This window comes from Haemaphysalis longicornis, unplaced genomic scaffold (assembly GCF_048455015.1).
Source record: "Haemaphysalis longicornis isolate Haplotype H1 unplaced genomic scaffold, Haemaphysalis longicornis Haplotype H1 scaffold_3, whole genome shotgun sequence".
NCBI classification, from domain to species: Eukaryota; Metazoa; Arthropoda; class Arachnida; order Ixodida; family Ixodidae; genus Haemaphysalis; species Haemaphysalis longicornis.
This window is the reverse complement of record NW_027526335.1, coordinates 23,847,758-23,860,192: the sequence shown is the minus strand read 5'-3', so window position 1 is coordinate 23,860,192 and position 12,435 is coordinate 23,847,758. Positions and strand designations below refer to the sequence as shown.

Here is a 12,435-nt window from a genome sequence, read left to right as displayed (position 1 = left end):
AAAGGGACCCTGCAACAGTTTCGATACGCGCTTTCACTCTTTCCTTCGCGTGTGGAACCACTGCGAAAGTTATAGTTATCGCGAGCACGGAGCGGCACTGCGTGATTTGCTCGTCGCACCAGATACGCCTTCCATTTATGCTTTGTTTTTGTGGCTTTATTTTTAACGTTGCTATCGAAAAGCGTTCATTGCTGCAACTAAAGGAAAACCGGCCCATAGCCGCTACATGGCCTTACTGACGTAATTAGGGCCGTCGAAGAACGTCAAGACCGGGAAAAGGGAAAAATCTTTTGAACGATTTTTCAAGTTATCTGATGGGCATAGAGCAGTAATTTTTGGCTGAGGTGCTTTGCGACACCATAATCTAAGTACTGGGTGAGTTGGATGACTACGTTCTACAAGCATTTAAGATTTAAAAAATGTTTAAGGAAGTTTTGCAGGGTCCCTTTAAACCAAGTTCTGTTGTTAACGCCGAAAACACCTTTAATTACAAATATTTGGTTTGACTCGTACATAGATAGAACTGAATATTTTATGTGGGCATACCACAAACTGAACGCCCTAAGGTTTTACCTTTGCAGATTCCTGAAGTTTCAAATGACAAACATTAACTGTTGAGCGAGTACCACAGTACTAGACATATCACTGTACCATATCTTGAGATATCTGTCATGTAGGAATTTGCCTAATACGGTGGGTAGAATTTTATTTCGTGATTTTCGAATGGCAATGGTTTTTTCTGCTGCAAAAGACTATTAACACCATACTGCGTGGCTTCTATAAAACTAACCCAAAGATGAAGCATATATAGGCGAAACCTATCCAAACTACTATCACTGGTGGCCCATTCCATGCACTCCAACACTGCTTCGCCCATGGTAGCCTACCTGGAAAATTTGAGGCAAAACACGCGTACATAAACGGATTACAGCGCCATTTTAAACGGACACTGAAGTGAATTTGTCAAGCTCCTATTTTTCCTAGCACTGCGCAGACTGGCTCAAATGAACACGCTCTTCATCGTTTACCCGGGTGATAAGGTGGTATTTATTTTATAAAGCCTAAAAGAAGAAAAACTGCCATGCGCGGTATCCGGCGGTCGCACCAACTAACAGCAGTGACGTCAATAGAAGGTGCTACTCGATTGTACAGTGTCGAAGGTTAGAATTCGAACCAATTTCGGTTTTGGTTCTGTGAAACATGCTTGTCGTCCGACGTTATCGTTGGATGGGCATTCTTGATATCTCAGTAATGGGTATACCACTCTTCTGCCATGTTGTCGGCTTTACAATGCCTCAGGTAACACTACCAGCACGGCTCGGAATCGTAACAATCACTAGCCGAGGCGTACGCAATGAATGAACGCCCTCCGTGTCACCGCAGTCGCTCAAATACGATGCGCTTTTCTCCCACCTTCGGAGCTTGCCTGGCTCGCGCCTGTATCGTAAGAGGGGTGTTCGCACCAGGCCAAGGGTCGGCTGATTCGGGACTGCGCCTGCAAGCAGTTGATGCTTATAGCCAGAGTTGTTCAATATATAGTAGACTCTAGATGAACGGAACTTCAAGGGACCGAAAAAATTAGTTCGATTTAGTAAAAGGAGTTCCGTTTACTCAGATAGATGTGTGAAAGTGCAAATTTATGTGCGTACACACTCTTAATACCATTTCATGGATTGTAAGCTCTAGAAGCTGAAGGTAGGTGATAGTTTTTCAGAAAGCAAGAAAACTACAACAGGTTTAGGCACAGCATTCCCAAAGTTGATTTGACAACAATGAGTCGCTGAGCACTACAAAATGCATCAATTATTTTTGTTTGAGTCCTTGCAACTGCATCTTCATGAAGGCTAGAGGCCTCAACTTCGCGAGTGCTTACGAGCCACCAAATTTAGAAGACGGCAACGCGGTAATGATGTTCGAATAGCACCACGATGGCACGAACGTGGCAGCAGGAGCTGAGCCCTGTAATCTCGGCGTCTTGAATCGAGACCGAACGACTGGAACAAGAACTACGATGTTGCATTCGTTGCGCTATCACGGCTGACCACTAAGGTGACGAGGCTTACGAGGACAACGAGGGAAAAAAAAGACGCGGATAAAAAAAAACGAGACAGCCGGAACCGTAAAAGGCTGATTCTCATGCCAATGGGTTTCTCAAGAAGTTTCATTTCTGGTTCCGTTTACATGGTGACGCAGAAATTTTAGATCCGATTACCGAGAGTATTTTTACGTTATCTGAATACAAAACCAACCAACTTACAGGCTACTGTGCCATTTAAGCGGCAATTCATTTTAAGCGATTTCTGTTTATCGAGATTATAGTGTACACCACTTGCGAAACTCCACTTCAGAATCTGGGCGGCGCGCGACCCCTGCCTTCGTTGAAGCTGAGGGGCAAGTGTTCGCGCGCGGCACCTGGGGGACAAAAAATGGACTTTGCTGAACACCAACGTATTAACGAAACTTAATAAAATAAAGCTTGTTTTTATAATTAGAACACGTTACTCAGGTAATATTTATTTACATTTCTTTGGTTTTTCTCATTATGACTTACAGCAGCTGCCGCAAGGACTTGAGTACTACTTCAACTTACTGCCGACAGGCGACAGGCTCGTCTTCTTGCCCCGTGCTTGCCCCTGTTTGCCTCAGCGCAGGGTGGCCAACCGCGGACCGGCTTTTGGTACATGGGGCCTATGGAGTTTCGCAACTGGTATATATCGAGTAACTCTGCCGCCAACGAGAACTCGCCAGCGCGTCAGTGTCAGTTTGCATGCGTTCTGGGAACTCGCTCGTGGAACAATTAACGTTAAAGCGCAAAAGTGGTGAATTTAGTATAGAAAACATTGCCCAAAAACAAATGAATCAATTTTAAAAATGCACTACCAGGGATTCACACTAGTGACTTGCAGAACAATATATCTTGTGCTCCAGAACACTCGGCCATAACCAGAGATGCCAGGTGCAGAAATACGAATTATGTAATTTATAGCCAGTTTAATATTTTTTACTTAGTTTTAGCATTCTAAGCAGCTTAGATGACTATCGGGAAGTGAGTCCTCCAAATTCCCACAATACCTCATGTCTAGTGACTGCATTCCTTAGACGGAAAGGCGTTCACAGATGTGTGGTCGTGCTGCTGACCGCTGTACTAGTTCACACAGCGCAAAAGGTGCTTCCCGTACCATGGTTTTACGCTGTACGATAAAAGTTTCATTTGATTTTAATTTCTTAGTACCTATATTAACTTCGCTGACTGTTCTCCCGCCATCAACTGGCCTTAGATTTTTCAACTAGAGTACCAGTCAGCGAAGCGTCGCATGTGCGCTTGTGTGGAGCGACTTGGACTTATTGTTTGATACAGTCGACAAACTAACCTAAAGGCAAAGTGTGGTATTGGGCTAGTTGGTGATTCATCTTAACAATACAGCGCGACAGCGCGGCAGTCCTGTGTGCCTCGCTTAAGTCTTTGTTTCTGTCGCGCTGTATTGTTAAGATGAACCTAAAGGCACATTCTTACCGGCACAAACGTGCCGTGGCTTAGTTTCAACTGAGCGAACGAATTGCGACGACTCGTCGGCGGCCGGCGGACTTAACGCTGGGTCGACTATAACTCTGTCGGAAGGTCGGTGAGCCGGGCAGCAGCGCAGTCATACCAAGCCATCTTGTTTTGCGTCATACAAAACGTCATAGCAAATCGGCAAGAAGGATACAGAGAGGCGTACACCATTTTCAAATTGATTTTTGTACTGAATAGAGTCGCGTAAACGCAACGAGAGTGGTCGAAACATGGCCTAGAGACTCCCGATTACAATTTGCACTAGTAATCCCGCAATGTTTACAAATCACTTCAGAGCCCCTTAATTGAAAAGTTCACGCCGAAAAATGAATAAAAAAACTATTGAAAAATGGCGCCGAAGAGGGACGCGGTAAAAGCATAACAAAAAAATCCCGGGCTATCTCCACTAACGTGAAACCTGAGGAGGGCGTTCAAATCATCTCGGTGGAACGAGCTGCCATCGTCGCCGCCGACCTCCACCGGAGGCCACCAAGCTTTACTAACTCCAGTCGCTCAATAAAAGCCTCTTTCTCTTTCTCTCTCTCTGTCTGTCTTTGAGGAGAGGTGAAGCATAATACAATTGAAAGTTGAGTTGGTGATACATTTTGGGAATAAGCGCGAAAAATGACTACACCTACTATACGTAGCGCGCCGCCCTGTGTTCATTTCTACGTGTAGTCGTTTTACGCGCTTATTCCCAAAAAAAAGGTGAAGCCTGTCGTGTATAAGTGTATTATTAGGGCCTTGGCGTTTTTGCCCACGGTGATGAAACCGTAACGTGAAGCCAGAGGAAGGGCTAAGCATCCAGTGTGGAAGTGTATTCTTGGGGCCTTGGCGTTTTTGCCCATGGAGATGAAACAGTATAACGTAAAGCCTGAGGAGGAGCGAAGCATGCAGTGTATAAGTGTATTCTTGTCATTTCTTGGCACTTTGGCGTTTTTTTTCCCACGGAGATAAAACCATTGGGGGTATAGGTATTCAGCTTTGCTGTAAGTCTCGTGTCTCTGAAGCATGAAACGTTCCAGCGCGAGGCGTTGGAAAACGAGTGTCCTACTACATGAGACGACGCCGAAATGAGACGCCGACAACCAAAGCCCCTAAGGGGCTTCGCCCATAAAACACTCTCTGACGCTGTCGACTGTCGCGGCTGTTTTAAACCACGCAGATCCGGTCAACTCCGCCCTGTCATTTTCAACAGGAACACTGCCACGCAGTCGGAGAGAACGGCCTCGAAAGAAAGGCCAACTAAAACGATTCAGCTATTAGTGCTGTGGACATTATTTGGCAATTCCGCAGTATAAATTTTCGGTCCTGATTCTATCTCTCTACTGGTGATTTCTAGTAGTAAATCACTAGTAGTTAATTACATTCATTTCCGCTGGCATCATATAAATATTCAGGAGACAGAGCAACTGGGCTAGTTGATAATGCACCATTCTTCAAGCGGTGAACTTTACACAGGACCACGAACAGGATTTAGAAATCAGTATGACCGGGAAAGTTTACTCACTTTGTTCATTTTGTCGTGTTCGTTGCTTTTAGCGAAATTTCGCCCATCACAAACAATACAAATACAGATTTCACAATAGAGAATACTAGTTCTTGTATTAAAAGCTTTTTTTTTGTTAAAACCTTTGTCAATCAGCACCGAAAGACCCACCCGGGTATAAGTTTTTCAGAGTGATAGAACTGTTCGTATTAAACGCGCTTCCTAATCCCCGGCGAAGCATAATACCCATAGTACATGGCGGAGCCCGTGGACGTCTGAAAATAATCCTGGATTTAAAGTCTCCCAGTCATTCCAATTTTCAAGGTTTTGCTTAAAACAGACAAAAAAGATCACCAAATTACTGTACGCGGATTTAACGTCAGCATTTCAATGACGGAAACACGGGAGCTCATTATTTTGTACAAAGTGCACCCAATTGTTTCTTATTCGTCTCCACTTCGCAGTCAAAGATCCTGCGGAAGCCGACTTCGGGTTGACAAAGCAAGTCAACTGATCAAAAATAGAGCGCGACTCAGACAACGACACATTTAAAAACGACGGGACAAGCGCTTGTCCCGTCGTTCTTACGTGTGTAGTTGTGTCAGTCGTGCCAGAGTCCCTCTTTTTATCACAATGCACCAACTTGCCCAACAGCTCGTTTCATCAAATCAGCGGAGTTTCCGCTACTTTACAAATTTGTACACACTCCACCGCGGCCATACGTGATTTACGTCGAGTAAATAACAACTCGGTTATCTCGAGGGACATTCTTGATATACTGGATACGTACCCCTCCCTCTGCGGCTCTCGTGGGTCGGCCGAAATACGCTCCCCGCTCACATTACGGGGGATGGTGCCTGCCACCCTGCATCTGTTGCACGACAATTGCCTTTACTGACAGTAGATGCTCCAGGACAGTTTCTCCAAAGGAAAGAAGATCTTCGTCGCACTACGCGAGCTCTAATTCCACCACGTGGAACGGACCTCCCTAGTAGACTCGCTCGCTGGGAGGAGGTCTTGCTGCAAAGTCTTTGTGTTGTTGTATATAGCCCTCTCTCCCGCTGTTACCCGGGAGTGGCCACCACGCTACCACGTCCCGTTCTCACAGAACTGCCACTTTTTCACGGCTCATGCCGAAGATGCGGACACAGAACATTTGCTGTGGACGTGCCCTTCATTAAAAGCGGCCAGAAGACGATACCTTCGAGGCACAGGCCTACACCCTAGCAGACCACCTCAACTTCATCGGTGGATATGGGAACCCCACCACCGCTCATTCCTTGCGTTTCTTCGCGAAGCGGGAGTTCACCTATACTTGTAACATAATGTTTATGCCATCGGGTACCCTATCACAATGAAAAAATATTGGCCACGTATCTGCTCCTTTCGTCGCAAATGTCGACGCAAGACGATAGTCGACTGGCGCCCCTGGCAAAATAAACGCATACCTTCTCTTTCCCGCTCACCACTGTTGCAGTTCTTCTCCCGTCTCGTTCTTTCCAAGGTAGCAGGCTAGAGGTTTTCTCAGTCAATTTAAATTTACCGCGTTCCACTGCTCCCAGTCTGGTGCCTCGATGCCAGCACTGCCGTAAGGCGAGGGCGCGCGTGAATCGAGGCACCCGACTACAACGTTTATAGAACCACGTTGCCCAATTCCACGAGCTTTCCAAGTCGAACGCGGGACCTATCTATCTTTCGTTGCTATTGCCGTTTGATTTTTTATGATTCCGCCAGGTAGCGCGGGCAACAGCAGGAGGCCGTTTTCTGCAGTTGATGTAGTATTTTATTTGCTATCGCAAAAAGCAAGCATCCGTAATTTTTTTAATAAAGGAACACTGCAAATATCACTCATGTACTGATTTTTGGCCTTATATTTGCGTAATGTCTTGTTCTTGTTCAACAATGTTGACAAGTATGAACATTAACACCGGACTTTGACGTTAAGATTTGGCTGTGAAAATATGAGACTATTGCGCAGATAATGTTTCACTTCGGCCGGCTGGCTGAATCAAAGGACAGACGGACAGACATACAGACACACAGACCAAAATTTTCCTGTTCCAGTAGCCGAAAAAAGACTATCGTATTTAAAGACTGAGTTTCCGCATAATGTAATGTGCCCCTGCATCCGACTGCGCTGTGCAAGCTGTCCATCCAGCCACACGTGGACAGTTGCTGATGCAACTTCGTGGAGGAGTTGATCTAAAATTGAGCACGCTGAACCCGTGCGTCTGCGTCGCGTCCAACGTCCGCGCGCTCTATGTGGGGCGCATGCCGTCGAGGACGCCTGAAACATTAATGTGCTCCCGAGGTGTCGGCGCGCTCTTGTCACCTTGATGGACGTCGCCATCAGACAAAGCGAAAAGGATTCCCTGCGAGGGCCGAAACATGTGCGGGTAGTGTGAAACTGGGACACCCGGCTACATACTAAATATGTGAACGGACAGAAAACATTTCTCAATAACGAACTTACGTGTGGTAAACGTGAGTTGACACATCACTTGGAGCTACCAAGTAGGGAAAAAAAAAACAATCCTGATTCCCCTTAGAGGAACCGCGAAGAGAACCTACATCCATGTTTGATTTTTAAGAACTAGCCTAAGTCGCTCAGCCCAGTTCCGGCTCGGAGAATGCTCTGTTCGGCAATAAACATGGCTCATATTGAGAAACGTTTAATTTTACTTCTCCAGAACTGCAGCTCCGTTTTGGGGATCAAGCTTTGTTAACACCTACAAATATTTCCCGAGCTGGCCCATAAGGCTGCAGGTGGGAGCATTTTTTTGTATTTTTTCATTACAATTTGTTTGGTAGCAAAGACGACATGAATATTTTTGTGTACGTCCGTAGTTCTTATGTTTACTCATGCATTTGTGCATTAATTTTTGTCAGATTTTTCTGCCCCGAGTTTTTGTGACCTAATGACTTGACTGCGATAACCATGTATGCCGCCGATTGGAACCCTACATAGGATTTAATCACAGAGAGTTGAAGTGGCGAAACTGTATTTTGTACAGCCTCAGTTGGGGAGTGAAAATGTGAATACGCTGAACAGATACCGTTATAATATTCTACTTCAACGACTTGCGCAGCAAAATGTATCGCTGAAGATTTCAGATACTGGTCTCCTCGAGAACGCCCTTCGCAAAGTACGTGATGCTGGCTGAGGGCGCCGACTGAGCATACGTTACTGGCCGCAGTTGTAATCGAAAACGTTTTTAAATGCAGAGCATTTCAATAACTCACGATGTCACCCGCGTTGACGTCCGTAGTCTGCACCCTCCCTACTATATAAAAAAAAACTATCCGGCGCCCGGTTTCGATCCCTCGACCCTGCGGGCGGAACGCAATGTACATGGTGCTCTACCCACTGCGCCACAAAGCCGACACAGAATGGGACGCTACGAACGCGCCTTATATCGTTGACTCATTCAAATTACTGCTGACGAGCGCTCTCTCGTTAGCAGAAGCCACAAGTGCAACAACATTAACGTAACGCAAACTACTTAACGTCGTGCGCCCCCGGAAATGCTCTGGATTTGATCGTGCCCCTCGCGAGGGGGATGTTTCACTGCGTCTTTTCTCGGTCGTGGGACCCGTGGCGCCATCTGGCGGAGGCGCGGCACAACTCGTAGCACTTTGAAAAGATGCGGCGCCAGCCAGCTGTGTGTGTACGTGCCGCACTTGTACAAATGGCGAGTGCATTGGCTGTCCACAGAGCAAAGCACTCTTCTTTCCCGCTCGAAAGTGAGCACATTCATTCAGGTTCATTCGTCCTAAATATTAATGTTTGATTTACACGTGAGGCCGTACATTTGCTGTGTGCCCGCTTCATCTTAGTAGTCAACGGTGCAGCGTATCCCGCCATTGAGATGTCTACCAAAACACACGGGGCAAATATTTTTTTTCTGCGCTTTTCGACACTTCGTCTGATCTACCTGTCGTAATAAGCGCGACACATAGAGCCTATGGAGGGAACCTGAACTGTTGGGAACGAATGACTGAATCACGCTTGGTGGTGCCGCGCCGGAGACTTCATATGCTTCTGCACATTAGAGCGCTTCCGCGAACATCCTGTTACATTTAGCGACGACCAAAATGAGCTCCGACTGCATCCACAATATTAAATTACGACATTTTTTCTGGCCTAATCAATTTTGTTAACGACAGACTTCGAGCGGATAATGGGAGTCTACTTGGAAGCCGAAACTCTAAAAGGCCAGCAGAGGCGAGAGCGGCGCTGGCGCCATCTGGCTAAGGCGGGCCTAACTGCTCGCTGTAAACGGTCTATCGGAATGTTTTCGCGTGATCAAGAAATGTTTATCAGGGTTGCCCGTATCATGACTGAATCGCACATACTTCTTTGCGAAGCGTAATGCTATCAGGTTCCTGCTCGGACACTCAGTGCGTTTAGTACATCTTTTCTTCGAGTACGCTTGACGACACTAATTGTGCGTGTGTAAGCTCATTTTTACTTTCCCTGCCGTACACTTTCAGCGGTGAGATTTGGCCTTGTAGCTAGTTGCTTTTTCTGCTTCCCATGACCGTTTCTGCTACTCCAGCTTAACTCTTAGAGTAGACAGCTCTCCGTTAGCTTGGGGCCAGCATCTCCACTGAGCAAATATTCTGTCTCTGGCGCTCTGCCGCCTGTGGGCCTACTTGAACCCATCCGAGTCCTTCCAGCTATTTGAAACTGAGCCATGTGTAATTAATTTAGCGAGCTTCATTCCTTTAGGAGCCTCGTACGCATTGAACCAACGAGCCCTGGACATCTGAACAACAGGCATAAGAGGAAAGAAGCGACAACGTTGCTCGCACTGCGCAGTTCTTCGGCCTTATCCTTGCTTGGGACTAGGGTGGAGCGAGGCTTCGTCTCCGTTGACGTCAACTACCCGGAACTGAGCAACTGCTTTTCTCCTTCACACAATGGGTCGCGCTGCCTGCATTGTACTCTACACGCACAGCAAGGGTTTCACGTTGCGCTGCCGTGGTGACCTGCTTCTTTTGCATACGTGATTGTTCCTTCTTGCATCCTGAACCGAAACAAAAAACAACTACGCGACGCCCACGCTTTCTCTCTTGGTGCGGGAATGCGTAAACATCCGTCTTGGGCGAGATATTTCCCCTAACTTGTCACCGAGGCTAGTGCAGTCCAGTTCTGAGTAGTGTGGCCGAGTATAGTGTGGCCGAGTGTATAACGCCGTGAAACACGCAAGACGAAAAAAAAATTATCAGTGACTTAGCTCGGCTATGCCATGATATACGTAGCGTGAGCTAAGGTTCAGCTGGTTATTCTTAAGTTTCCTGGTTGTCTAGGATTAGCTGATTATCATGCTTACTGGTGCTAAAACAATTTCCGATTCAATCCAATTTAATCCAATCCAATCCAGTCGCAGCGGCAGCGGCTCCGGCGCGCCAGCTGTGCGCCGTATGACGTCACTGCTCCTCGCGAATGCTCAGCACGGCTCTCCAGGAGCCACGTGAAACTGCTCAACCTCGGCCAGTGGAGCTCACGCTACAAAACCAGCAACATTTCGAGCACGTCTTTATCCGCAGTATTTCTAGTTAAAGTAGTGGCCTAGCAAGGGTTCATAGCACGTGGTATAGCAAATACACCACTTTTCCGAGCATTGACACCACCTTCCTGAACGAAGACAGCGCTCTTCGTGTGCCCACAAGACAATTTGGACACAGACAATGATGTTGGTGCCTGCTCTATTCCTGACGCTGCGTTTCTATACCGAAGGTGCAACCTACACAGCAGAGCTCAATTTCGCTTTGCTCCAGCCATAATGAAGGGTTTTTCAATCTTCCTAATCATTCGCCCCTGTCTCTTGGTGTTTTTCCTGTGCGCTTTTCTTTTTATCTTGTTTTTTTTTTTAAGTCTTGAATTTTCTAAGATGTGTGTTGCGCAAGCAAGGAAAAGAAGATTATGCGTTAGAACTGTGCGCTTATGTTTTCGTGCTCCCAATTTCGTTTGCAGATTTTCTATACGATGCTGGTTGCCACAGGCATATGCCATGTCCACACAGTGCTGCACTCGGCAGGTGAGTAATCGTATCTGGTTTCAGTCAAGTGTGTCTTTCAGGCCTTTTTTTTTCGTTCGGTTTTTTTTTTGCTTGACAATCCTCCTGTTCTCATGCAAACCGTACAAAAAATTCGCTTTCGCAATCCAAAACTTTCTATGCCATCCTAGTGTTCTCTTAATACATGGACTGCACGGTAGTTGTGAAGTAAATGTTCTACGCAAGAGTAGCAGTTGCGCGCAGTCTATCTTTTTTTTATTGTTGCGATAGTATACCTGATGGCATAAAGACTACGTTGCAAGTATAGTTTAACTCCCGTTTCGTGAAGAAACGCAAGGAGGGAGTGTTGGTGGGGTCCTGATATCCACCTATCGAGATCAGGGTGTTCTGCCACGGTGCACGAGGCTCCTCTAAGGTGTCGTGTTTTGGGCGCTTTCAATGAAGGGCACGTCCACAGCAAGCGTTCTGTGTCCGCATCTTCAGCAGGAGCCGTGCAAAAGGGGCAGTTCTGTATGATCAGTGTTAAGCAGTACTCGCCTTTTTATTGCGGTTTCTTCCCTATGGTAATAGGAGCTTTCTTCAGTTGGTGTTGCCTTTACTTATTCGTATATCATGATTCAGACGAGGTAACGATTAAGCATAACTGGTTCAATATTGCGTTGGCTTGCGTATCAAACGATCGCTACCCAGAAATCGTCCGAGGAAACATACACACCCAGCGCGAAGGCCTGTGTGTTGTATATCTATGTTAGAATCGGCAACTTGCGATTTGATTTCAACCCATAAAAATCGCATTTCGTCCACATCCACAGCTGTGCCCAAGTGCCGTAAAAATTGTCCGTGGCATTTAGCTGCCGCATCTGTAAAAAATCAAGCAACTATGTCCATAAACCTCTCTAAAATTACGTCTCTTCCACTGCATTTTTTGTCATGCGTTTGCGATACTTGGAGTCTCTGCTGAATTTTCTTTTCTCCATGATAAACGAGACCAAGCCGGATGAAATCTGACTTCTATGGAATGTTTTTGTTTTTATTTAGGACACTATGTGTAAAAAAACTCCGCAAAATAATTTCTCAAGCACGCAATATTTGAGCAAAGAAAGCGGTCCGTGGAAGCCAATGTTATTAAGTGAGCCATTGGAAGCCATTGTTACTGACCGGGTTATTAGATGAGATTGTAGGCGTGGTAAACCTAAACAGTAGAATATTTGGGAATCATCATCATGGTGGCACCGACTGCATAGTCGTCATAATTGGTAGCGGTCATCAAGAAAGGCAGGACTCACTCAGCTGCTTCATTTACTTCTAAATCTCTGACCTGCCCGGTCGCTAGCTCAGCGTGGAGGTCCGTTCGTGTGGCCAAGAGTCCA

General features: G+C 46.3%; 1 protein-coding gene across 2 annotated transcripts in view; it reads left to right on the top strand.

The window, feature by feature from the left end:
- The window catches only part of LOC144173194 (uncharacterized), a 98,725-nt gene that overhangs the window by 31,277 nt on the left and 55,013 nt on the right, over positions 1-12,435 (top strand). For both annotated transcript variants that reach the window (XM_077701707.1, XM_077701706.1), the window contains exon 2: positions 11,023-11,086. In XM_077701707.1, coding sequence (XP_077557833.1) covers positions 11,023-11,086 — 64 coding nt within the window. The remainder of the gene's footprint in view (positions 1-11,022; positions 11,087-12,435) is intronic.